The 27,538-nt window shown below is 47.3% G+C and overlaps 2 protein-coding genes across 5 annotated transcripts in view; one reads left to right on the top strand and one right to left on the bottom strand.

Moving 5' to 3' along the window:
• OTUD3 (OTU deubiquitinase 3) overlaps positions 1-14,712 on the top strand; it is a 28,883-nt gene extending 14,171 nt beyond the window's left edge. For 2 of the 4 annotated variants that reach the window (XM_041766570.1, XM_041766568.1), the window contains exons 4-8: positions 3,557-3,679; positions 9,187-9,318; positions 9,820-9,916; positions 11,250-11,434; positions 12,419-14,712. In XM_041766570.1, coding sequence (XP_041622504.1) covers positions 3,557-3,679; positions 9,187-9,318; positions 9,820-9,916; positions 11,250-11,434; positions 12,419-12,595 — 714 coding nt within the window. In that variant the 3' untranslated portion in view covers positions 12,596-14,712. The remainder of the gene's footprint in view (positions 1-3,556; positions 3,680-9,186; positions 9,319-9,819; positions 9,917-11,249; positions 11,435-12,418) is intronic. The other 2 variants (XM_041766569.1, XM_041766572.1) reach the window with 2 other exon arrangements.
• An 8,658-nt stretch (positions 14,713-23,370) lies between these two features.
• Positions 23,371-26,235, bottom strand: LOC121496628 (group IIE secretory phospholipase A2-like). Its single transcript, XM_041765104.1, has 4 exons — positions 26,196-26,235; positions 25,336-25,474; positions 25,112-25,218; positions 23,371-23,513 (listed from the first exon to the last, which is right to left on the bottom strand). The coding sequence occupies exons 1-4, from the start codon at positions 26,233-26,235 to the stop codon at positions 23,371-23,373; spliced, it is 429 nt and encodes a 142-aa protein (XP_041621038.1).
• Positions 26,236-27,538: the final 1,303 nt, after the last annotated feature.

The raw sequence follows: 27,538 nt of genomic DNA, 5'->3' as shown, positions 1-27,538 counted from the left end.
GGCTTTAGTGCTTTCTCTATGGCAAGTTAGATTTTACAACATACGTTCAGGATGGTTCTTTAACCCCTGTCGTGAAATACAGGTCCATCCAACTGTTTTCGCCTTTCTTTACCTTTGGTATCCTAAATTAACCTTATCTCCCCTGAAAGTCCATCAAACCAGGCATTCTGGAGTGTGGAGGGCCACAGGTCAGGGGGAACGTGTTCTGCAGGCTACCAGCCCCTACTCCTTGCATTCAGAGCACTGCTTCTCATGTTGTGGCTCAGCTCCTAAAGACTGTGTGTAGGATTTCTATCAGCCCTCCATCCCTTCCTCCCATCACTCTTCCATTTCTAAGTTTTCTTTTAAATTAGCTAAAACACGTTGATCATAGAAAAATTTGAAAATTCAGAAAAGCCCATAAAAGCAAATAAAAATCACCCAGAGTCTCATTACCCACAGATTATTACTGTTAACATTTTAGTGTCTATTCCTGGCATTCACATATACTGTTAGCTAGAAACATTCATACACAACAGGGAAGGGATGTATCACTTGTAAATCACATGTAAGTGGTTTCTTACATACTTGAAGCACATCTACACACATGTAGACACATCCATGTATATGTGTAGATACTTATGTATCTCTGTTATCATAAAGGCAATGATGACTTTTCATTGTTTTTAAAAAGATTTTATTGATTTATTCATGAGAGACATAGATACAGAGGCAGAGACATACGCAGAGGGAGGAGCAGGCACTATGCAGAGAGCCTGATGTGAGACTCGATCTCAGGATCCTGGAATCACGACCTGAGCCAAAGGCAGATGCTCAACCACTGAGCCATCCAGGTGCCCCTTTTCCCCTCATTTTTAAATATACCACCTGCATATAATATTCCTTTGTAAATTGTTTATTTCTAGCCTTTGCTCATTAAAAGTAAAGCTTATAGAGACAATTTGCATATAGTAAAATTCACCCTTATAAACTTCTATGTTTTTGTCCGTCACATAACTACCACCGCTGTCAACACACAGAATATTTCCACTACTACAAAAAGTCACCTCATGCCCCTTTGTGTCACAGTTCCCTCTCCCCATCCCTAGTTTCTTGTAACCACTAATATAATGTATGATTTATCTCTTAACAGTTTTGCCTTTTCAGAATGTTCATATAAATGGAAGTATACAGTCTTTTGCACCTATCATAATATCCTTTAACAAAATTATATTACAACAGAATAAATTAGATACTCCGTGGGTTGGTGCAAGATATAGGGAGACAGTGATTGTATGTGTATTGTTTTTTGGGGCAGTGTTGTCAGATGTACTGACACTAGAGAACACTGTAATATTTTGTGAGATACTCTCTTTCTAAGGATGTTCTTAGAGCCAATTTGTCATTGTCCCATTTTTTTTGTCATTAATGTTTTGTTGTTTAGCAGAAGTCATCGCGATCATTTGAATATATAGCATAATGACCCTATTCTTGAAGAGAAATATTCTGTGCCAACTTAGTAACCACAGCCTGCCTTTCCCTCCACTGATAACTATTTTTTTTTTTACAGATTTTATTTAATTATTTGAGAGAAAGAGAAAGAATATGGGGAAGGAGCAGAGGGAGAGGGACAAACAGACTGCACTGAATGCAGGGTTCGATCCCACAACCCTGAGATCACAACCTGAGCTGAAATCAAGAGTCGGATGCTTAACTGTCTGAGCCATCTAAGGGCCCCCATAACTGTTTAAGGTTTTTTGGTTATCTAGGTAGCTGTGGAAGATAATTTCTTCATAGTTAAAATTTTTTTTCCCAAATATATTTCTGTAGTGATTTTTCATGCATTGCAAAACATTGAAAGTATATGTTTTTAAAATAAATATATTTCCTGTACAATGGAACTGTGCACTGGATCTCCTCCATCTTCCCACTCCCCATTGAAGCATTTTCTAAAATTTAAGAATTGAAACTACATTGGTTGCTCCTGTTTTGGGTAAGAGCTCTTGCATGAATAATGAGTAGGCTTGCACTAGCAACATGGGGATACTGAAACCTGCATCGTTTCCTGGTTACGCATGGAATATATGCTTCTGTGAATAGTGTAGACTCCTGTAGTGTAGAAAGTAAAAGTTCCCTGTAATCTCTTTCCCTGTAACATCACAGTTAACAATTTGGTGACTATTTTTCCAGGCTTTTTTTTTTTTTTTTTCCTATTCGTAATGTATATATAGTACTATTATTTAAATAAGTGCGTGCTTTAGGGATAATGTCATTCAAAGATTCTAATCAACTAGTTTTGTAATTGATTCTAGTTTTCCTTTTCTAGTACTCTTCCTGGGAGGTAAATGGTACTCTATTATGTGTCAAAACCAGACTCTCTGTACTTTGAGACCTAAGCATTCTACCTGGAGGAAATTTCTGTGGTTCTGACCGCTAGACTTGCTTGGTTCCTGCCTGTTCCATGGCTTTTGCTGTGTTTTTAGAGCAGATACTGTTTGAATTATAAGGGCAGTATCTTCCTAGGACTTTGAGTAGAAACAAGAAGGAGGTGCTGATGTTTTGGAGTTGTAACAAAGAAACAGTTACTGGGCTTTTAAAGGCAGAGATTGGGAATTGCTTCAGAGTTTCTGTGGAGGTGGTGGTTTCTTAGGGGCAAATCCAGGCTGGCCATTAGGGCTTCTGTACGGCACGACTCCAGGGGACACCATTCTTGTGGGCTGTGCTCCGTGGGTACCATTCACATAGACTACCTTGGGAGCAGTGCCTTCAGGGTTGTGTACTGTGGTAGTACTGTCTAATATTGTTTTGAAATTGGTATAAGTGGGAGATTTTTGAGTTTGTTCTTGTTAATGTTTCTTAGTATGTAGTTGATGGAAAATGCCATTTTTGTTTTAATGATGAGTGGGTTTACTGTGAAGCCAGTAAAACATGAGTGAGTGTCAAGTCCCCCATTTTTATAGTCGCCTTTCAAGGTCTTGGGAGGGGTTCCAGCAATTTAATATTTGTAATTTTGTATTCTTTTTCTCAAAGAGGGCTGCAAGTTGTTTGAGATTCAAGCTGAACAAATCTGCCTCTGGCCCTGGGCCTTCCATCCTAGAAAGGGTCTGGGTGTAGAGGGGCTGAGGGGTGCAGATGCCTCTGAAACATAAGCTTCTTTAACTTCCTTGTCTGTCTGCCCCAGCTTTTGACTATGTGTTTTCATGTGGATGAATTTCTGTATAGTTACATGTTAAGCATATTGAAGCATACATAACATGGGTGGGAGAAAGAATTCAGAAGTTGCCTAAGCATTTTTTTTTTTTTAAGAGAAAGTCTTTATTTTTTCCCCCACAAATTAAATCAGAGGCTAAAAACAGGGCCCAGAGTCCAGGTGTGTAGCACCAAATCTCGTAGCAGATGCTTGTCCAATACCTGTTCTTCTGGCCCAGCCTTCTGGCACATCCAGGCCTATCCTGAATTCGTGTCTTCATAGAGCCTGCTGACTGGGCTTCCCAGACAACTCAGGGGGCATTTCCCTCCCTCCGTTGACACTGTCCAGATCCTCGGTGGCATCTGTCTTCCCTTCTTTTGCCTGCAGATTCGTGGCACGGAGAAAAGCAGTGTGCGGGAGTTACATATTGCATATCGGTGCGGAGAGCACTATGACAGCGTTCGGAGGCTCAATGACAACTCGGAAGCCCCCGCACACCTCCAGACTGATGTGAGTGAGGCCCCTATTTTCTTCCCTTCTGAGCCCTGGAGGAACCAGGTCAAGAGCTGTATGCCCTGGAGCTAAAAACTAGTGATTTTTTTTTCAAAGATTTTATTTATTAGAGAGCATGAGCTCATGTGTGAGTGGGGGAAAGGGCAGAGGGAGCAGGAGGGAAAGAATCTAAAACCAATACCCCGCTGAGTGTGGAGCCCTATGCAGGGCTTGATCCCATGACCCTGAGATCATAGCGTGCGCCAAAAGCAAGAGTTGGACACTACGACTGAGCTGCCCAGGTGCCCCCAAACCAGTGATATTTTTAGGGAAAGTTGTCTTTAAGAATCTGTAGGCTTGATTTTGAAAATACTTTTTTAACCTCAATGATAGATAAAATTGTCATTCTTTTGCTCTTCCGAATAGCTGATGACTGATTAAATGAATAGAATTTATATAAAATTCTGAAATTACTTCTGTGTTTTAAAATTAATCCATGCTTCATATCTGAAGTTCAGAAAGCACAGAAAAAGGGGAGAAAATAAAAATTATACAGAGTCAACCACAGGGACACAGTTTTTGTTATTGTTTTGATTCTTATGTAGCTGTGTTTCCTGCTGTGTTCAGCTAACATGATTTCATGAGCCTTTTCTAACTTTATTATAAACTTTCTTTATAATTTCAAAAATAAAATGAAATTGCCCTTCCAACCTTGTTCCCCTGCCTGAATGCAACCAGTATTATCAGCATGCCATAAAATCTCCTGGGGATACTTCCCATCTCAAGCCGATGTGTGCGTGTCTGCATGTGTATTTCACTTTTGCTGTCTTTACACACTGCCTGCCCCCGGTTGTAGCATCCTGCATGCACTCTTGTGTACTGTGCCTTTCACATTGCTCCTAGCCTGGAGTTTTGCTCATGGCGGTCTGTAAGGCTACGTAGTGTTATAATGTGTTTGACCAGTCTCCCTGATGAACTTTGAGGCCGTTTTCATGCTTTTGCTTTTAGAAACAACATGTGGTGCCCTTATATATACACATGTTCTCACACTTGTGTGAGTGGGCCTGTGGGATGGATTCCTAGAAAGTCCTTCCTGCATTAAAGGACATGTGCATCTATAATTGTGACAGGTATTGCCAAACTGCTGTCTGTGGAGGCTTTACCGGTTTGCACTCCCACTCTTGTCACACATCTCTTCCTGCATCTTTGCTGGTGCAGCGTGGTGCCACATTTTCCAACCTTTGTCAGTGCTGTAGGAAAGATTGTTTCCTTAATGGTTTTAATTTGTGGTTCTCTTATTAGTGAGTGTATGCATCTTTTCCTAGGTTTACAACCTATTTGTATTTCCTTTCTTTGTGAGCTGTGTTCATTTTCTTTACCCTTTTTTTTTTAAAGATTTCTTTTATTCATTCATTCATTTATTCATTCATTCATTCATTCATGACAGAGAGATAGAGATAGAGAGACAGAGACACACACAGGCAGAGGGAGAAGCAGGCTCCATGCAAGGAGCACAACGTGGGACTCGATCCCAAGTCTCCAGTGCCACGCCCTGGGCTGAAGGTGGCGCTAAACTGCTAAGCCACTGGGGCTGCCTTTGTTTTTTTTTTAAATGATTTTTCAGGAGCCTTTACATATTAAGCCCTGTCTGTGGTAGGATCTGCCAATATTTTTTTGCAGTCTGTCCATTTGTCTTTTTATTCCTTCTCCAACAATCTTTGCTGTGGTGTTTTAGGTTTTTATGAGGTTAAATATCAGGTTTTTAAATTTTATTTATTTTATTTTATTTATTTATTTTTTTACATATGTCTTCTGAGTTTTGGGTCATAATTAGGAAGGTCTTTCATACTCTGAGGTTAAAAAGAATTCTCCTATAGTTTATGTGGTTTTGTTTTTTTCAAAGAAAAAACCACTTTTGTGGTTTTGTTTTTTTTCAAAGAAAATTATGTATCTTGTACCTCTTTGGAATTTATATTCCCATAAGTATGTGAGTGTATGGATCCAACTTTATATTTTTCCTTGTGGTTACTTACCTAGTTGTATCCAAACCATTTAATTATTACATATCTTCTCCACTGATTTCAAATACCACTTTTTTTGCATATAAAATTCCCATATGTAGTTGGGTCTATTTCTAGATGTTGGTTCTATTTCACTGGTTTCTCTCTGTTCATGTGTTAATGTGTTTGTTTTGATTAAGAGCATATTTTAAAATCTGATAGAGATTTATACCTGGTGGCTCAGTTAATTAAGCATCTGCCTTCAGCTCAGGTGGTGGTCTGGATCCTGGGATCGAGTCCCACGTCAGGCTCCCCGCATCGGGCTCCCTGTTTGGCCGGGAGTTTGCTTCTCCCTGTGTGTGTGTGTGTGTGTGTGTGTGTGTGTGTGTCTCAAAGAAATGAAATCTTGAAAAAAAATCTGGTAGAATTTTTCACTTATCATTACTTTTCTTTATAATTTCCTGCATATTCTTCCTTTTCTTGTGTGTTATGTATAGATATTAGAATAAGGTTGTCAAGTTAAAAGGAAGTCCTCTTGATTTTGTTTTTATTGGGATCTCATTAAATGGATAGATTAACTTAAGGAAAAAGTGACATCTTTATGATGTTGAATCTTCCTAGCCAAGAGACTGATAAACCTTTTTAGTTTTGTTTTGTTTAATTGACTTTTTTGGTGATCTGAGGAGCATTTGCTTCCTATAGATCTTGCCCATTTTTTGCAGAGTTTGTTCTTAGGTGTTTTGTGTTTTTGTTTCTATTGTAAGGAAAGAATCTTTCCTTTTTATTTCCTAGCTGCTTATCATTTGTGTATATGAGAGTTGTTAATAAAATGTTAATTTTGTGCACACCCAGCTATCCTGCAGAATTCTTTTTTTTTTTTTTTTTTTAATTCAGGTAAAATTGGGATGCCTGGGTGGCTCAGTGGTTTAGCACCTGCCTTTGGCCCAGAGCGTGATCCTGGAGTCCTGGAATTGAGTCACACATCAGGCTCCCTGCATAGAGCCTGTTTTTCCCTCTGCCTGTGTCTCTGCCTCTCTCTCTCTGTCTGTGTCTCATGAATAAGTAAATAAAATCTTTAAAAAAAATAAATTCAGGTAAAATTCATGTAACATAAAATTAACTATATATATATAAATTAAATTAAATATAAATAAATTAATTAAATATATATATTTAAGTAGGCTCCATGCTCAGCATAGAGCCCACTGCAGGGCTTGAACTCAGGAGCCTGAGATCAAGACCTGAGATCAAAAGTCAGACCTTTAACCGACTGAGCCACCCAGGTGCCACCCACATATTTTAAAATGTACGATGTAGTGTCACTGTGTACACCCACAAAGCTGTGCAGCTCCTTCCTCCATCCAGTTCCAGAACATTTTCCTTACCCAGTAGGAAACCACGTGCCAATAAAGCAGTCACTCCCTATTCCTTTTCTCCCTGAGCTGCCACCAGTCTGCTTTATGTCTGTGTGGATTTGCCAGTTCTGGATATTTTCCATAAATGGGATCATATGGTATGTGAGCTTTTGTGACTAGCTTATGTCACTTAGCATCATGTTTTCAAGGGTCGTCCATGTTGAAGCAGGTGTCCGTATTTCATTCCGTTCTAAGAGTGAATCCTATTCCATAGTGTGGATAGAGTCCATTCCATCATCCTTTCATCTCTTGATAAGCATTTGGGTCATTTCCACTTTAGGCTCTTGTGAATAGTGCAGTTATGAATATTTGGGTGTAGTATTAAGGTCCCTTTCTTCAGTCTTCTGGATACGTACCCAGGAGTAGAATTGCTAGGTCATGTGTTTATTAACTTCTTGAGGAACTGCTGCATTGTTTTCCATAGTAGCTGTGCCATCTGACATTGCCACCAGCACTGTATTCAGGGTTCCACTTTCTTTTTTTTTTTTATTTTTTTTATTTTTATTTTTTATTTTTTATTTTTTATTTTTATTTTTTTTCAGGGTTCCACTTTCTTCACACTCTTACCAACACTTGGTATTTTTTCCTTCCATCTTTTTAAAATTATGGGTATCCTACTAGGTATGAAGTATAATCTCATGGTTTTGATTTGCATTTCTTTAATGACTAATGATGTTGAACATCTTTTCATGTGTTTGTTGGCAATTTGTATGTCTTTGGAGAAATGTCTGTTCAAGTCTTTTGCCCATGTTTTAATTGTGGTATTTGTGCTTTTGTTGTTGCATTATGAGAGTTCTTTATATATTTTGTATACTAGATTCTTGTATGTGATTTGCCAGAATCCTTTTTGTTTGTGGTAGGTTTTTGGTTGATTCTCTTGTTGTTTTTTTTGTTTGTTTTTGTTTTTGTTTTTGTTTTTTTTTAGGTATAGAATTATATCATCTACAAATAATGGTAATCTTTCTTCTTCCTTTTCAGTTTCATACTTTTGTTTTTTTGGGGGCCAGGAGGGCTAATTGCATTGGCTGTTACCTCCAAAACATTGTTAAATAATGTAGTGAAAATGTTTATTGAGCTCCTTACTTTAATGGAAATGAAGCATCATTGTGTGGATTTTCCATGGTTATTTAACCATCCACACACCGTGAAATCCTCAGGTTGTTTGCAGGTATTCACCACTATTAGAAGCGCTGTGGTGAGCACTTTTACATGAATCCTTTCTGTAGTTGACATGATTTGACATTATTTCCTTTGGATAAATTTTAAAGACTTGATACACATGGCCAGGTTGTTTGGGTATAATTTTATAATGGATGGCTTTGATTATAAGGAATGGACTGTGCACTGCTGGATTCTGCTTATACTTTTGCATGGAAACGAATAGGAATTTGTCCTTGCCTATTTTCCATCTACCCATGTTAGTGGGAAAGGAAGGGAGAAGGTGGCTGATCAGCCCCAGAAGGATGATTTTAGCTATTCTTAATAAGCTTAGGTTGGGAAAGGCCTTATGGATACCATGTGAACTGTTCTTTGTGTTTTTAGAATTTGGATGGCCAGGTTCCCTTGCATGTGGTGGTATGCATGTGGTTAGATGATGTCGGGTGAGGTTAGATGAGTCATACTCACCTGAGACTGTCCAGCTGGGACAGGAGCTTCAGCACACTGAAGCTTGCTGATAGATAGGGCCTAGGGACCCAGATGAGAGATGTATGAATGCTTCTTCAAGACATCTTGTCTTGCTGCAGAAGTCACTGGGTGAGCTTCTGTTACTAAGCTCCCAGCTCTGGAAATCAACTGACACAAATGTGTGCTGCTTCAAGTCAGAGGTCATTGCAGAATGTTGGTATCTAGGAACTACATAGGAATGCTGATGCTATTCTTACAGTTTATCCTATTTCTTGATTCTTTTTCCTACTTCTGTTGTGGTTTTGGAATCTCCATGTCTGGATGAAATTTAGCCTAGTCATTACTAGTCCTTAAGATTGTTCCTGGAATCTTTTCCACATAAATATATATTAGAATGATTTTGAAATTTGAATGTCTTCTTGTGTTGAAGATGCTGAACATAATTTGTATGTTTCATGATTATTACTCTTTATATTTCCTTTAGTTTCAGATGCTTCATCAAGATGAATCAAATAAAAGGGAAAAGATCAAGACGAAGGGCATTGACTTTGAAGATGACCTGAGAGATGAAGTAGAAGATGCTGTCCAGAAAGTTTGCAATGCAACTGGTTGTTCAGTGAGTATTTCTGTCCTGTAGTAATGACAGTGGATGAACAACTGTTGCTATTCCTAGTTTACCTGCCAGTTTCATAGTACCAGTCTAGCTGCTCACACCCGATGGGCCAGCATAGGTTCATGATGTTTGTGGTTTGATTAGAAAACTTAAATGAGAGCTGTTTATTCATTTATCTCTTGTTTGTTAGACTTTACCCAGTACTGCTCAAAATCCTAAGGAAGTATGTGGGGTTTATTTTTTTATTTTTTATTTTTTTTTCCTGACTAGCTAAACATTTACCCTAGTAAAAGTGCAATCTTGTAAAGGAATTCATTTATATTAAATGGTTAGTTATTTCAGATGACCAGCCTTATTGAAAATTAAGACATTTTCTAAATGGAAAAGGTCTTGAAACCATGCCCCAATTCTCACTGTTACCTCTTCTTGTGTATCAGGTTGTTGACGTAGAGGCAGGTAGAAGAGTATACCCAGTCTTGAAGTATTCCTTTGTTTCTTGGATAGGATTTTAATTTGATAGTCCAGAACTTGGAAGCTGAAAATTATAATATTGAATCTGCAATAATTGCCATGCTTCAGATGAACCAGGGGAAAAGAAATAGTAAGTCCATGATTGATATTTATAAGCTTTCAAAATGGTTGTATTGGTGATTTTCCAAACATTTGTTTTTAATCAAGGCATAGGTAGTGATTACACTGTCATTTATCACTTTCTGCATGTGGGCATGTTGTATGAGATCCTAGCCCTGCCTTAGGGAGAAGATAATCTGGAGTTGAGGGGGGCAGAGGGGAGATAATCAACTGGTATAATAACACCTACTGGAGTTGGGGGGTATAGGGAACTGGGGAAATGGATGGATAGGCCACCTAACCAGTCTTGGAGGGATGGAGAGTGTCAGGGAAGACTTTATTCTTTTCAAAAGAAAAATCCCTTAGAAAACCAAAATGTTAACTGAAGTAGAATAGAGAGAGAAATAACTTATTTTTCTAATGGAAATATTTAGATACTAGCATCTATCAGCAGGTGATAAATCAAGATTTTTTTTTAACTTTTTTTTTTTAAGATTTTTATTTATTTATTCATGACACACACACAGGCAGAGGGAGCAGGCCTCCCACAAGGAGCCTGATATGGGACTCGAACCTGGATCCCAGGATCAGACCCTGAGCCAAAGGCAGACGCTCAACCCCTGAGCCACCCAGTCATCCCGGATTTTTTTTTTTTTACTTGAATTGGGTTAAATTCTGTGCCTCAGGAGATGGGAAAAAAGATGTAGAGTCTTAACTGTTTTTACAAGTTGCTTATTAAAATGGCACGTATTGCCACATACAAAATACATATTGCCAGTATGTGTCAGATACTGTTCCTGGCATTATAGTTTTCTGTGTGTTTGAGTATTTTATTATCCTTTTTATATTTTTGCTGTGCTTTCTTAGAAAGCTGTCAGGGACTTGGTCTTTGTGACAGTAAAACACCACTGTCTAGTGTCTATGTCATTCAGTATAGTGTGTATGGACATGTGTGGCTCAGTGAGTAAGGAACTAAAATTTAAATATCATTTAATTAATTTTAACTTAAATGGCCACATGTGGCTGGTAGCTGCTGTTTTGGGCAGTACAGGTTTGAAGCCTGTTTCCTTTCTGGGCTTTAGGTGCAAATGAAGGATTTCCTCCTAAAAATGCATGTTAAAAAATAGTTTAATAAAAACACTTTGTAGGTGGGAAGCTGATGATTAGGCTGGTCAGCAGGTTGTTATTAAATTTATCTTCTAGATACCACTGGTTATTTCCCCACTAGGTTCCCTACTGTATTGTCTGGGTGTTAGAATTTTGCTTCAAGGAAACTTGTTCTCCACATGACAGGTGATATTGGAGTCACTTAACAGTGTGTGTTGTTACATTCTCAATTTTAATTAAATACCTTTCTTTGGAAGATACAGAGGAGAACCTTGAGTCCGGCGGCCGAGTTCTGAAGCAATGTGGCCCTTTATGGGAGGAGGGTGGCAGTGGCACCAGACTCTTTGGAAATCAGGGCGTAAATGAAGGCAGAACTGAAAACAATAAGGAGCGGGCCAGCCCTAGTGAAGAAAACAAAGCAAATAAAAACCAGCTCCCAAAGGTATGAAAGGTGGGCTGCTGTCATTCACTGGCAGTGGTGGGGAACTTGGAGCTCATATTAGTGCCTCCTTTTTTCCTGAGCTCTAAAAAGAAGTTACTGTAGAAAAAAATACGAGAGTGCATATGGGGATGTCAAGAAGCAGAAGGAGGTCCTTGCTTGTCTGTTTTGCTATGTGCGGTGCTGAATAGAACTATGCCCTGAAATCCTCCTCTGTGTACACACACACAGCCTCCCTTTCCTGCCCAGTGTCACTGTGTGTCTGGGTGCTTTGGTGTTAATCTGTTACACAATCCCCACAAGTCATCTCCATTGAGAAACTTTGTGTATGAATCTTTGTATTTTGCATTGTTGTTACTATTTTTTTGTGGCTAGAGTCCCAGAAGAGGAATGGACAAATTAAAGGGTATGGATATTTGAATCTTTTTAAGGCTTTTTGGTAAATTGTCAGATGCTTCCCAGAAGGGTTATCTGTCTCCCTCCCTGCCCCTGACTCCTGCAAGTAGGTATATGACACCATTCTTTTTACTGACTTTGGAATTCATTTTAAAGACTTTCACCAAGCAGTTCTAAGCCCAACATGCAGCATAATGTAAAAAGCCACAGGCAGAGGTAAAGATGCAATAAGCTTCTGAGGATTTTGTTAGGATTACCTGGGGCATTAAATTATGTAGAGAAAGGTGTCCTGTGGCATGTTGGAGCATTATCTCTTGCAGAACCAGGGTTAATGTTTCTCAGGTCATTGTATATTGGATTATGAGGAGAATGGAATTGATTTCATTTACTAGCTCAGCAAGGGGATAGAAACGTAAGTGTAAATTTGAGCTGTGGTGGGAAATCACCACTTCTGGTCTGTTAGGTGGCTTTTCTCTGTTCTTGCTGAGAGGCAGTCTGTGCCCCTGGTAACCATTAGCCCTGCAGCCGCCTTCAGCAGGCGGCATCTGAGTCCCCTGTGCCAACAGCTCACCCCGCAGCCTTCTTTTCCAGGTCACCAACAAACAGAGGCGGGAGCAGCAGCGCCTGGAGAAAAAGAAGCGACAGGAGGAGAGGCACCGCCACAAAGCCCTGGAGAGCCGCAGTGGCCATAGGGACAGCAGCCGCAGTGAAGCGGAGGCCAACACGCAGGTCACCTTGGTGAAGACCTTTGCTGCTCTCAACATCTGACTCTCTGGCCTTTTGGGAGCTGCATGAAGCCAGTGGAAAATGGAGCGCTGTGTACCAGGCTCTCCAGTGAGGCCGTCCTCTCCCCAAAGACACACAACCCACAAAACTCACACTCAAGCTCACACACTGAGTTAGTCTCCTTCAAGCTGCCTCTGTTTTGCTCAGACTTTTGTTAGTGATGTGTTTTATTTTATGAAAGTTCACTGAAGCCATTCATGTTCTGTAATTAAAATATTGAGTTCTAGGGTTGGATAGTTCAGGCAAAACCTTTTAAGTGTGGTTTTATTTGTCCTGAAAATCAGTTCAGTGACCCTCGGATTTTTCTGTAACACTTGGGGTGAGTTTTGCTGTAATTGTTCACGAAGTAGTTTAGATTAATTGCTAGAAATTCAGAATGTCAAGTTTCCTTTGTTTCTCTTTGACTTTCAAGCAGATATTCACATACAGGATAGTTTATAAACAGTCTCCAACTCAGGAACATGTTTAGATTTAATTTTCTACGAATTCAAGTTAATCAGAAATTAATTCAGGAAGTATTTTTCCCAAAATAATAGGATATGGAGGTTGTGGCCTGTAGTCAGAGTGGAAATTCAACACCTACGTTTTTCTCCTTCCTGATTCTGATGCTATTTCAGATGGGATGCAGGTGCTGTGAGGTTTGCCTGCGCTCAAGCCATATGATAAATATGCCTGACGACTGTTAATTAGGCCTGGACTTTGCTGGAAAATCGGTAGTGTTGTTATTTTGGTACTGGTTTCTTGACACAGAGAAGGTAGTATGTTACTGCTTATGATGTAATTCTGATCGTGTGAGAGCAGAACCTCTAGTTGTAAAGGGAGAAATGAAGAGATTCCTGAGTCTTTGTACAGGGAGTGTCTAAAGAGTTACTTGATGCTGTAGGGGCAGAGGAATATCTAAGGCTTTTCAGGTTCATGTTTTAAGTAATTGTGTTTTCTTCCTTGCTGTTCGAGACTTAGATGCCTTCAGAGAAGTAGTTTGACCTGTTGCTCAGTTTTCTTACTGTTGTGAAAATGGAATCCCATAAAATGCTGCATTTCTTTCTTTCTGTTCCAGCCCTATCTGGGATTTTGATGTTGGAAAAAGTCTTGTGCACTCTAGCAGTTGTCAGCGACTTAGGTTAGACCACCAGGGCAGAGGCTGTGTGACTCCACAATTCTAACACGGATTTGGGAGTTGGAGAGAAGTCAGTCCTAAGACTGATCAGTGGGTGTGGACTTTGAACCTGGAATGTATGAAGTGGACAGTCATGGATAGTCTTGGCCTTTTGGGGATCCAGTACTTGGACAAATAAAATCTGCTGAATCAAAAGGTAGTTACTTCTCCATCTCAGATTTCAGAATTATAACAGTTCTAAGGGGAAGGAAGAAGCATAAAAAAGTGTTGAGTGAATGGGTGAATCATTGTCTGGGCTGACCCTGGATTCATTGAATTGCTCTTATCAGCAGATGATTTGCTTTCTTTAGTTTTAATGATGTGTTTTAATTTTTTGTTCCTTGACTTCAGTGATTTTTTTCTGGTTTCTTGAAGCTGCTCTCAGGCCATTGCAGTTTGGGTTTCTTCCTGGTATAGTGCTTTGTAATGTTAGCAGATTTGGAAAGTGCGGAGTATGTTTCCTTTGCACATTGTGGAGTCCTGAGTCTGAGGCTGCAGGGGCAGGGTCTCCATTGCCTTACTGTGTCCAAGGGAGTGAGATCTAGGGCTCGAGGTTGATCGTTCTCTTGGCTTTCTCCTCTGGACACTTTCCTGACTGTGGCCGATCTTTCCTGAGCAAATACTCTTTCTTGTCTGTCTGGTAGAGTGAGAGTGCAGGTGACCAGATCCTCTTGGGCAGGTCAGGATTGTGTGCCAGAAACTCAGCAGAATTTGGAGTCCAAAATAGCATAGGGGTACCCCTTCTCAGGAGCAGTTGACTTGCTTTATTTAAGTGGTTGATGAAGGTGGTCTTGGGCCTGTTGGGATTTAAAGGTTTAACTAGAAGCTGCTAAAAAGTTATTAAAGAATATTGAGCACATTTATTAACAAATGAGCAAATTCTTATAATAGACTTCAACATTTCTGGGGTAAAATAATAGTGGTTTTAAAAACTAATCATATGGCTTCAGTAATTTTTTCTTATTATCATTTCATAGTTTTCCAGTTAAAATTGGTCTGCATTTAATATGATAATTATTAGGAATGGGATACGTGTACCCAACTTCATGATCTCTTCTGCTTAAGGGTGTGAATTTAGATTTCACTGCCTCTGTCTCACTGAAGTATGAGTTAGATGGGAGACATATACTTAGTTGCCTTGTAGACACTTGGAAATTACTTTATTGGCAGCTAGCACGGAGGGCCAGTGTGTGTGGTTCTGGGATGACTACTCTCAGTGACTAGTGTCCGTACCGTAGTCTTACGTGCACTCCCTGGTAGGAGGTGCTTCTGTGCTGTGTCATGACCATTAGAGGTTTATGTTACGTGGAATTGTCTTGGTAGCTTTTTGTGAGGTCAGGAGAAAGGGGATGGGGCTGTGGTCTGTAGCTGCTTAGTAGTCTTATAAACTGTATATAAAGGTTTTATGGATTTTAAAACAAGATTTTTTAAAGGTCAAAATAAATAAAATTTTAGTGGCAACAGCTTTGTATTAGAGAGGTAGATATAGTAAAACAACGTAGAACCTTCTAAATAACACAGTTGCCATCGGGAGATAGTAGAGAGAGAGAACACATATATATATATTTAGTTTTTTAGTCGTGTGCACACATTTTTTAGGAGCAGAGCCCGGTGGAGGGATTGTGGTAGAGAGAAGGATCTTGAACGTCGGCTGAGGTTGTCTGTAGTTTCTTTTATAACCTCTGCAAACACTTGCAAATCTATTTTGATCCCGAGGGCTGGTGAATTGGGGTCTCCCCTGAGGGGCAGCTCGAGTGGACATCCCGGGAACCTTCGAACAAGTCATGGGCAGCGTCCTGCCCTGGCTCCCAGGGGTGTACAGAGTGAAGTGATGTGGTCCTGGGGGCAGGGGTGTGCAACGTGGGGGAGGGCCGCTTGCATGTTGAGTAGGCGGGCATCCGATGGACTTGGGCACTGCACCGTCCTGGTGGTGAGGCCCTGTCGTCAGTGTGCAATTTCTCTCATTCTGAGAAACTCTAGACTCTGCCTGGGTTTTACCGGGTCTACATAGAATGCTGTCAGTTTACCTCTGAAGTGGTCAGCTCGAGCGTGCGGTCGGTCACTGGAAACTGGCATTTCTAGTCTGTGCTGATGACCGGTCACCCTGAGTGAAGGGATGAAAATGGAGCTCTTGCTCTCCATGGGTCACCTCTGGGGCCCTCTCTGACCCCCCATTTCGGGCAGACATGTGGCTCTTCACCTTTTTACCTTTTTACCTCAAGGCTCTGTATGTCTGTAGCAAATGCCTAGATTCAGAGTCTGCTGCTGTTTTCCTGTTGGGTCGTCTTCACTAGTCACCGTTTGTTCACCTCCGCTTTCAGAACAGGCGCTGCTAAATCTCTGGGGCCTTCTGGCCGTTGTTCTGAGGTGATTTAACAATGGCACTTTTTTTTTACAAGGTGTGTTTTCCTGACTCTAAAGCAAATTGTATTTTTCCGCTGATGTTGAAGCAAAGATCTTCTAGGTGGCGTGTTGAGGGACATCTCCTGCTGTCCCCTATTAAAGGGGGCATGAGTGACTGGTGTGAAGTGGAGGTGGTGACCCCAGTCACAAAGTGCTTGCACGGCGTGGGGCACTCTGCCTGCTCCCCAGGGACCAGCCCACGGTGAGGAGCTGGGCCTGCGGGCTGGCCTGCCCTGCCCTGCCCTGGCCCCGGGTTTCACTCCCGGTGACCTCAGGCCCTTAGACACATCTTCTAAGCTTCCTAGTCTCTCTCTCCTGGTTAGGAGTGCTTTCTGGCTTGGTTAAAACGGTTAGCATCCTTGCAAAGCTGCTGGAGAAGGGGCTGCCATCACAAAGAATGTTTCTGTAAAAGCATGAACTTCTGTACAGTGGCTTTGTTTTCAGCAGGGCAGCCCCGTGCCACAGAACTGCTGCCGCTCACTGTGCTGGTCGTCAGGGAGGGCCATGACCCCCAGACGAAACATCTGAGGTCCGCCCCCGCCCCTGTGCATGTCAGCAGCTCCCAGGTCACCGTGACCATCCGTCTGGGACCGTCATTAGAACTCAGCCAGAAGCCTCGGCCTGCGGTTTGATCGCCTGGCAGGTCCCTTGACCAAAACCTGAAGAAGGTTGGTGGGCTGCCCACATCTTCCCACTCTCCTTGTTCATTTTCCATGGCGGGAAGGGCCCTTGGCCTCCCCTGCCACCCTTCCAGCAACCTCCAGGAGCACTGAGCTCAGTGAGAAGGAAGGGAGGAGCCGGGAGTTAGACTTGAGCCCCGGGTGTTCCTCTTGCGGACGTAGGAGTACAGGTGGGCCTGAACCCCTTGTGCAGGAGGGCAGGTGTGTCTGTGGAGAGCACGGGCCTTTGCAGGCTCAGGAACCTTCTTTTTTCTAATTGCACTATGCTTGTTCTAGCTTCAGTCTGGAGATATTTAAGACCTCCGTGGGGTCACGATCCGTAGACTTAGCAAGTCTTGCCTTATTGCTGGAGCTCGACGGGGAGAAATGTGACCATTGTCTGATGTCCATAGTTCATTTCCTCTCAGTTGTTTCTTTTCACAGATTGTGTTCATCTGAACCATTTTATTTTTTGTTTACCAAAGTACTGTACTTGGCTATTTGCAGTGTTTTCAAAACCAAATGTTTCTTTTTTTTGTGTTTTTAATCTTCCATACTTGGTGCAATAGAAGCTGCAAAGATGTGCCACTTTATCTATGAAATGGAGTTTTATATACCAATAAATTCTAGTTTAAAGACAAAGCTTCACATTGTTTTTGTCAGTGTGACTGCCATTCGAGTGCATGAGCCTGAGAGAGCATGTCAGGAAGTGGTCTTTTTAGAGGCCTTGTGTGGGAGACGGGAGGGTGTGGCCATGAGGGGTCTCACCGGGCGTGGAGGAGCCGACGAGCTTTGGTACAGCTGAGCGCTGCCACCAGGCTCGCTGGTAGAGGCGCCCTCGAGACGGAACACTGAAGATTTCTGCTGATACTAGGAACATCTCTGAGAATTTGGAGTTGTCTAGGTGTGGAGCAGCTGTCTGTCAGCTGCCGCCTGGAGGTTTTCCTAGAACTTAGGGTTGGTTTGACCCCATTCTAGGAGGACGCACAGCCCTCCAGCCACACATGGACAGCTGTGAGCAGAGTGCAGACACCTGGGAGAGGTCCTCAGAAGGGGACAGGGCAGCGAGAAGGGCAGCCGCAGAAAACCAGCAGGTGGGGAGTTCTTTGTGCTCCCAGGGCCCAGCCCACACGAGGGCTCTGGCCGGTCACAAGGTCCAGGCCGGTGTGCGGTCTCACGGCGGCTTGCGGGGTGCTTGGGATTTTGGCCCTGGGACTCCCACTCTCTTGTTCTAATTTTATAGTCCCCAAGCAGCCTTTGAATTGGCTCCACAGTACCAGAAAGTATCCAGTACCACCTGGATGAAAGATGTGGCTATTGGTGAGGATGTTTCTCCTCAGTGTCCACGTGTGATTTTCACGTCTGTCCACAACTGAGGGATCCCTGGATATGTGAATCCTGTCCAGTTCCTGAGCCCGCAAGGCCTGGGTTTTGGACCCTGATAACCCAATGGGTGATCTTCCTGTAAGATCCTACTGGAACCAAAGTGATGTCCCAGTTTCGGAGCTCCCTCAGCTGGAAACCTCCCATGGCCTCAATTCCATCCCTGCAGCGATTCCCTGGGGGCCAGGGCACCCTGCTAGGTTGGGCAGTGGTCAGGGGGCTTCCTGCCGGGGCCCAGGTGACCTATGGTCCTGTCTGTGAGACAGGATGAGGCTGCGAGGGCCAAGAAGCATTCTCAGACCAAGCAGGGGATGAGCAGAGGACGACTACATTTTCCTTCAGGCTACAGCAGTGCTTACTTGGGGTGAATGATGATACGATGCCAAAGATCGAGATAACGTAAGGGGAAAGTGGCTGTTGTTGTGTCCCTTTTTGGTAACTTCATGTTGGCCTAGGAGAAAGCTGGGTTGGAAGCCTAGGTTTACAGTCTCCCATTTACTAGACACCCCACAAGCCATTACCTCCAATCCACGGAAAGTATGTGTGCCCTGAGATAACGATAAAAATTTGTCATAGGTGCTCTGTGCCAGTGTGGGTTCCGGCCGGGTCGCTGGACAGAGTGACTGAGAACCTGTCTGGTTGTAAAGGATCAAGATTTAGAACTTGTTTGTTTGTAAGGGGCCGAGACCAGTCCTGCCACTTCATAGGTTCTGGCTTGGCAGAAGGAACACTTTCCCGGCTTGGAGAAACTTGTCTGAACCTGCCTGTGTCAGAGGGACTTAGTAGTCCCCCAAGGTCCTCTGTTTGTATTCACCCATCCAGGAGTCCGTCCAACATTTACTGAACCTGCATGGTCCAGGGGTTCTTATTTCTGGGCATAGAGGTATCCAAGTTTCCAGGAGTGGAGGAGGACACACACACACACACACACACACACACACACACACGATGTAGGAGTACTGCTAGGAGGGCTGTAAAGTCAGAGGGAAATCACGGGAAGTTTGGTGGAGGAAGCAACATTTGGACGGGCATAGGGAGGAAACCCTAGAGTGGGGTGTCCCATGTGCAAAAGACAAGGTTTATTAAGGATATACCGTTAGTTTGGGGAAAGACCGGGAACTTCTTCAAACACGTGTCCTGTGGCTTTTGTTCCCAGAAGGCCAATGCCTGCTGAGCAAATCCCTGAGCCGAGGCAGACTTCGCCCCTCCTGACTGCTTCACGGTGTCAGGAGTTGACCCCTGGGTGTGCCCTGACTTTGGAACTCAGCACAGGTAGCGGCCCTCCAGGAACAGTGCTGCGCACGCTCTCTCCAGCCAGCTTTGTCCCATTTCCTTCGCAGGACATCAGCCCCGGGCACTGAAGGTCAATGATTTTCAAATGTGTGTCTGCTTAAGACAAATGAGCACTCAGAGTAGCGAGCCCAGGGGCTACTTGAATAAATGAGCATAGTCTTTATCATATGCATGATGCCACTTCCCTAAAATAATTCCGATTATCATGTGTCCATGGATTCAACTGAACAGCTACTTATCTTGCATGTACTGTGATGGATGAAGTAGGGGAAGCAAAAATACCCAGTGACCTGGCAGAGAGGGAGCTTCCATAATGCTCCAGGCACCCTGAACGTGTTGTCTCACTTAAACCATTCAACCGTCTCGTGAGGCTGGTGGTTCTAGCCCCATTTTACACCCAAGGGAATAGATAACTGGCCCAAGATCACAGATTGGTAGCAGGCTTGGAATCTACAGCAATCTGCCTCTAACACATGGGAACCCTAGACAAGGACCCCAGTGATGGGGGTAAGTGGACCAGGAAAGGTATAAACATGTTGCCTGAGAGTTCAGAGGAGGGTGAAATCTTCAGCGGGCAAAGTATGGAAAAGGGGGCATTTGAGATGTACCTAATGTGTGTGGATTTTCACATGTGGACAGGGAAGCTTCCAGGCCGAAGGCAGCTTCGTACAGAGCTGTGAAGGCTGGAAGGCAGGGGGATAGGGACCATATAAAGAAATATAGATGGGTGGCTCAAGGAGGCCGGAAAAGCAGATGGCACCATGCTCGAACGCCAGGGGTTCGTGGACAATGGGAGCTACTGACGGTTCGGGAACAGAGGAGGGAGCGACAGTCCAACTGGGCGAAGATAAAGCTGGCCTCGGTGGACAGGATGGGGACAGGCTGGAGGATGGAGGTCCTGATAGTCTAGTCTTGCTCTGCACTGACTAGTGCAGAATAAGTAGCGCCTGTTCGCCGGTTGGCCGCATCTGACGTGTCTCCACCTGCAGCGTTCAGCAAGGACCGGCCGCGGAGTCTGCATACGAGTTCACTGCAGGAAAGAATGAACACGAATGCAGGGTTCAGCTCTCCAGCAGTGAGGCTGCCAAGCACCCCAAAGAAGCCGACGGATGTCCGCGAAGAGATCATAATTGGAAATTCCAACGTGATTCGATTTCTGATCACTCAGCGAGGTTATTTAATCAAACATTTCGTTAGTGGCTTGTTAGGGGGTGGTGGGAACAAAGCAAATCAATCCGAATCGCGTGGTCCACGTTGGGAAGAGGCAGCCCGTGACCGCTCAGGTAAGCCCTGCTGGGGCCCCAGGCCTCATTCATTTCAGGGTTCACTCAGGGAATTAATAAGCCGACAGCACTTAGAACGGTGCCTGGTGAAAGCCAAGGCCTAATGAGGCGCAGGTGGGTACGGTTCCCAGGGAAGCGTCATTGTTCCAATTCGGGCCACTTGTCAGCGCTTTTTGGATTTTAATGTGCATACAACGCCCCCCGGGGGGGGTCTCATTCACCCACAGGCTCAGCCTCAGGGGGCCTGGGGTCAGGTCCGAGACTCTGCATTTCTGACAAGCTCCCGGATGATGCCCCCGGTGACCCCAGGCTACACGGACCCGCAGGTCCGGGACGGATGCACTGTTGCTGACTGGCTGAGCGGAGGGGTCTCGGCCTGGAAGCTGTGACCTCAGGTTCGGGGATGTTTTAGTCCTTTCTACAAGTCTGGTGCTGCAGCTGGTGATGACGCGTGTGCAACCACAGACACATCTGTGGAATTTAGACCCACTGATTCATTCACCGAACGTTTATTGATCCCTGGGAGAACAGGCTGCAGGCCAGGTCTAGTTCCTAAGTGCCCGATGGCCGCGCACCTGCCAGGTGAGCAGGTGCCGGTGCCCTTGCTGCCTTACACCCATCACGCCCATAGCAGGACCCCTCTCCAAGTCCCTTCCCCTTTCCTGTGCTGCTCACTGATGCAGGGGCACCTGTCACTCTAAGATGTTCCTAAGGGCTTCGTGATTATTTCTCAGCATATTTTTTTTAAAGACTTCATTCATTTATTTGACACAGATAAGTGAGAGAACGCAAGTGGTGGGGGGAGCAGCAGAGGGAGAGGGAGAAGCAGGCTCCCTGCTGAGCCAGGAGCCTGACATGGGCCTCGATCCCAGGACCCTGGGATCACGATTTCAGCTGAAGGCAGACGCTTAACCGACTGCGTCACCCAGGGGCCCCTCTCCGCGTATTTATTATCGACAATACCAAAGGCCCCAGTTCACTAGCCCAGAAGCTGCTTTGCCCCCACCCCATGAAGGCCAATCCAGGTTTCAGCCGAATTTAGGCTTCCCCCCGTAGCCTGAGCTAAACAGACACCAGAGGGCGCCTCAGGACCGCGGTTCCCACAAACGCACCCGCTCTCTTCCCCAGCCCCACTCGTGCTTTAAGGTGCTTTAAGACCTGGTCTTCGGTGGGTGACTCTTTCCCAAGGATTGGCATCAGTCACAGCGGCAGAGCGCGCACACCTGACCCCCCCCACCCCACCCCTTGGTTTATGCGAACACAGAACTGTCTTCACTTTTCAAAGTTTATGATGATCGTCCCTTGTCCCTTTGATTTCTTCCCGCTCTTTCCTGCCCTCAAAGTCCTGAAAGTTGCACACAAGTCGTGAAAAGGACAAAGAGAGTGAATGTTTATTGCGTGTCTGCTGGGAGCTTTGTCCCCTCCCCACGTAGCACCTTTTCCCGTTTTACCAGCTTATTGTAGACGGTGGAGATACCACGTCCACGGTTAGTAGAATCTGCTGGAAGTACACAGCTTCCAGGATAGGCTGCATCCCACTCGGTGGGGCGCTGGAGGGGGGAGGGAATCCTCTGGTGCATCAAATTCTTCATGTCCCCAGAGGCAAACGTTGGGAGGCTGAAATCGTTCCTCTTCCCCTCCCTGTGTCAGGAGCCCGATCCAGCCTGGGCGCCCTCGCAGCGGACCTTCTCAGAGCACTCGGCTGTCCAAGGTGACAGCCAGAGGGTCGGGTCCACCTGGCCGTACCAGAGCATCACTGGCTGATACCAGCTCATGGAGAAACAGAGGCACACGGGCTGGGAGTGAGGACATCCCCCTCGGGGAGAACTTCCCCCCTCGGACCCCTGGCCGCCGCCTGTCCATCAAAGGAAGGGTTTGGATAAAATGATTCTAGAGCTTCTTTTCATACTCAGCCAGGCTGCTAATGGGAGGGATTTGGGGCCCGATGACATGGTGGGGACAATATTTTTAGGTTGGTATTTTTCATGCTTCTCACATTCCACCATATGGGCAGATACATTCCTTCTGGAGATTGCCATTATTGTCTTGCATAAGATTGTAGAATGTTAGAAAAAAAGAGTCACAGAAACTTACTATAAGGGGAAATGAAAAGGAGAGGATATTAGGATCGCACGCAGGGCAGGGGCCACCGTGTCAGACGGGTTCCTGCTGTATCCCCAGTGCTCAGCACATGGCTGGCACACAGTAGAGGCTCAAAAAAAAAAAAAAAAAAAGAAAGAAAAAAGTGAGTGTATGAAACCATAAACTAATGAAATCCTATAATAGTAGAGTTTGAGAATCAGAGAATATTAGAAGTATGGGACAACCTTATTCACTTATTCAGAAGACGGAGCTGAGATCTCAGGGCCGGGTGATAGAATCTTCTGGGTGCTAAAGGGTCCCTTGGCTCTTCCTCAGGACAGTGTGCGGCCTGGGAGGCCAGCGATGGTCCGGGCCGCAGTCCGTGAGCTCTCGGGGAAGGATGGGTTTGCGGGAAAGGAACCTTCTGGAGGGAGGGCCTTTGGTGTCTGCGTTGCCCAGGGCCGCAGGGGGCGGGGTGTGGGGCGGGTGGGCCCTGCCCTAGCAGGGCGGAGTGGGGCCACTGCACAGCTTGTTGGGGTAACGGACGAAGTTGCGGTTGTAGGTGCCCAGGTGGTGGCGGAAGCAGAGGGCGGCCGTCCGGTCACACTCGCAGGTCTGACGCTGGCAGGCGGTTTTCCCGGCTGATGGCGACAATGTGAGTCAGGGACCTTGTGGCTCGGGCCTCCCGCCCTCGGGGGCCGCGTCCTCTGTCCTGTTCTGCTGGACGCCCACTGCCGCGGGGGACGTTGCGGGTGTGGGTGGGAGCCGGGGCAGGGCGCTGGGAAGCCTGGAGCCGTTGGCCCTTCGTCTCCCGAGCCCACGCGCGCCCCTCGGCCCTCTGGCCGGCCCCGAGACCGGCTGGTTCTCTAGGGCATCTGCTCCAGCGCCGGGGGGACCTCCAGGCAGCCCCTTCCCCATGTGACACGTGGCTGGGGGTAGAGCGCAGCCACCAAGGTGACAGGGCAACTAGGAAATGACGGCGGCTCAGTCCCAGGTGGCCCGTGCACCCCGGCCGGAGCCCGTTGGGACGGAAGCTTGGGGCCTGCTCGGGCCTTGGGCCTGCCTCCACCCCGGGGGCAGAGCCCGTTTCTCTGGCCTTTATCTTAGGGCCCCCTCTTGGCTTTTAGGCTCACACCCAGCCAGGCACCGCTCTGCGGTCCCCGGGGCCCCAGAGCCTCCCCAACTCTCCACGGCCTCTGTCTGCCCTCAGTGGCTCTGGTGGCTCCTCCTTGTTCCCAAGAATACATGTCACGGAAATGCCCAGGGCTCCCCCTCAAAGGTCAGCCTCCACTTGCCACCAGGGCTCTGCTCCCATCTGCTCTGCCAGCAGAGCGCCTGGATTAAGCTGGGGGAGGGAGATGAAGAAACAGAGGCTTTCGGGAGGTCACACAGTGGGTAGAAGGTGAAGCCCTGAGCCTCTGACCCTATTCTCTGGACACCTGTCCTCAGTCATCTCCTCACGGCCATCCCTGACAGGTGACCTGTTCCTACGTATAAACCTCCAGTGCCAGGGGAGCTCACTACCTGTCAGAGCCGCCTTGCTGAGTCCATAGAGGCTGCAGGAGCTGGAGACTGAGTCCAGTCTGCCTCCAGCGGTTCTGGTCCTGGCCCGGCCCCGCCCCCAGGTCAGACCTTAGAGACCTGAGCTGTCTGACCCTCCTGGGTCCTTCTGCCTCACTCGGCCCTGCCCTCCCTCCAGGCTGCTCCTGCCTTTGCAGCGCAGAAGCTCCGTGCTCTCTCCACTGGGCCCAGCAGCACGGAGGCCTCCACACTGTCATGTGGTCCAGGGACCAGGGGACACCTGATGGGTCCGAGGGGGCCTCGGATCTGGCAAAGCTGAGCAAACAGGTCCAGCCTGACAGCCCCACCGGGCGGAGTCAGCCTTTGGGAACAGGGTCTGTTGTCCCAAGTGGCAGCTCCAGCTCGGGGACCTCGCCCTGGAGAGGACGCATGAGTCCAGCTCCTCCGGGCCTGCTCCAGCTCTGCCCCTTGGCTCTTCCGCCCGGAGGCTGGAGCTGGGAGGCCCCCCTGGTGGGGAGATGGTGGGGGCACCCTTGGGTGCCCGGTGAGCGTCTGGGTGGATGGACAGTCCTCTCTACGGTTCGGTGACGGAGGAAGACCCACCTTCCCGTCTCTCTAGCCCAGGGGCCGGGCCTGATGACGAACCAGGGGCCACCATCAGGAGGGGCTTCCCGCCTGGACCCCCCCTCCCTGCCCCGGGTCTGGGCCGTTCACGTACCGCAGAAGATGCTGTGCCTGCTGGCGGAGAAGAGGTACCTTTCCAGCTTGGGTTCGCACCCCAGCTTCTCCAGACGCCCGTAGCAGCAGTCGTGGGCATGGCAGCACCTGGAAGGGTCATGGGCGACCTGGAGGGGCCTGTGAGCGGGCTGCGCCGGGCCAGGGGCTGCCAGGGGGCCCAGCCCCTCCCCGCCCCCGGGCCCCCCTGCTGGGCCGGCCGCTCACCAGTCGGTTGGGTCCACGGGCCAGTGGGAGCCCCCGACGCCGCAGTAGCAGCCGTAGTCGTTGTACTGCAGCGCCGGCTTCCCCGTCATCCGCTCGATCATCACCCCAAACTGCACCAGGTTCCCGCCAGCCGGGGCCACTGCAGGGTGGGGGGGCCGGGCCGGCAGCGACGTCAGGGCCCTGTCCTCAGGTCCCCTCACACCTGAGCCAGACGCCTCCCCTCCCGGACCGTGCAGTTAACCCCACCTCACCAAGCACCTGGCCCCCAATAACAGCGATGCTAAGCAGTAATAATATCCCCACGACGTCCACCCACCCTGATCCTCAGTGCTCACCCCATCGTGACGACGCACCCAGTGCCCTCCCCTGGCTCCCCTCCCTCATCTCCACTCATCTTCCTGCTTGCTCCCCACTGCTCCTCAGACCCCAGGCGTCAGCTCGGTGCCCCCAGAGCACTCTGTCCCCACCGATCCCACCAGAAGCCAGGGGGTGGGCTTCATGACCACCTGGGGCTCCCCGGATGCCCCCAGACCCTGCTGCTACAGCAATGGGGGGGCTGCCCACCCTGGGCAGGTAAGGACCAAAAATGGATGCTAATGGGGAGCAGCAGGTGGAGCACAGGTGGCAGGAGCCTCGTGGGTGCTATCTGGGGTCCCCACCGGCCCCTTTCCCGTGCCCTCCCAGTCCACCCAGCCTGCATCCCCGCCTCCCGAACCCCCATCAGTGCTGGCTCGGGCATGACCTCGCCATGACCCACCACACCTTCCCTAGAGCCTGGGTCCAGGCCCTCTGGGGCCTCCGGGAAGCTCTGGGTTTCCAGCTGGGGAGGAGGAAGAGGGAAGGTCACATAGGTCACTTACCCAGGAGGCAAAGGAAGGTCAGGAGAGGGGGAGGCTTCATCCTGGGGAAGGGGGAGGTGAGCAGGGGGCAGAGGAGCTGGGCTGCAGGAGAAGGAAGTGAGTGGGGTGCTCTGATCTCAGGGCACCTCCCCAGTTAGTTAAATACTGGGCCCTGTCCACTCCCCATCATTAACCCCTGAAAGCCCAGTGATGCAACTACACTTCCCGGCCTTTGGTCAAGTTGCCAGGGGAGGGGCCAGCCTGGGGCCCTGTGGACTTAGTTTCTAGGCGGTTTGCAGGATCCAGTGTGTGACTCTCTCTTTTCCCGGCCTCTCCCTTCACCCACCCCCTTTCCAAAAACCACCGGCTGGGCTGTGAGCGAGAGGCTGTGCCAAGGGCTCTTCATTCCTGGCCTCTTTTCCTCATACCCATTTTACTGATGCAGCAACTGAGGCCCAGAGAAGCTGAGAAACTTAAGTGCACGTGGCCAGGTGTGTCGGTTTTCATGCAGCCAACTACTGCAGCACGGCGCCCTGCTCCCCGTCTCCCACCCCTGCCTCCGTGTTGCCCAGAGGGAGCGTGCGGGGAGCAGCCTGACCACGGGGCAGGACCCTGGGGACCCGGAGGGCCATTTGTCCAAGATCCAGTAGGTCGGAGGCTGGGAGCTCAGCCAGCTGAGTTTCGGGATTTTTCTTCATTGTTCTTTTCTGGGCAGGTTCCTGCTTGTTGACAAGCAGTGAAAATGCTCCCAGATGTGACTGTCTCCCTGGATCCCCTGGTGCAGTGTGTGGCCGCCGTAGAAATAGGCTCTGAGTCAGCTGGAAAACCCACATTCCAGCATGGACTGGAAACTTCCATCCTTTTGATGTTCTCTTAGGGGATGTGGTGGGGAGACAGTAGCCCCTGGCCCAGGTCGGGTCAGAACACGGAGGCCCGACTTCAGAGCTCAGCCAGAGGTCCGGGGAGGGTGGGGGTTGTGCAGGAGAGGCCCCAGCTCTGTCGTGGTCAGAAATTTCAAAGTCCCACCAGTCATGGGCTCACAGTGGCTTGTTTGCTGGCTGCTGCCCACACCCCTGAGTCCACGCAGGCAGCAGTGGAAGCAAGAGGATGCCCCCGTCCTGGCCTGCGGCTTCCTGCCACCTGCTTGTTCCTGGTCTGCAGCTGGGATAACTGGACCAGCCACTTCCACCCGCAGGGGACCTGGGAGCTGCGCGACCTGCAGCAGCCTTGTGATCCTGCTTCCACCACTTATTCCACGGCTGTGGGCAGGTCCTTTGCCTTGCTCGTCTCCTCGGTTTTCCTGTCTGCATTATGGGGCTGGAAGGCATCCCACCTTGCCTCCTTCCTGGCAGGATGGGAAGCTC

The sequence above is a fragment of the Vulpes lagopus genome, chromosome 8 (genome assembly GCF_018345385.1).
Source record: "Vulpes lagopus strain Blue_001 chromosome 8, ASM1834538v1, whole genome shotgun sequence".
NCBI lineage: Eukaryota > Metazoa > Chordata > Mammalia > Carnivora > Canidae > Vulpes > Vulpes lagopus.
This window is presented reverse-complemented; position numbering and strand designations above follow the sequence as displayed.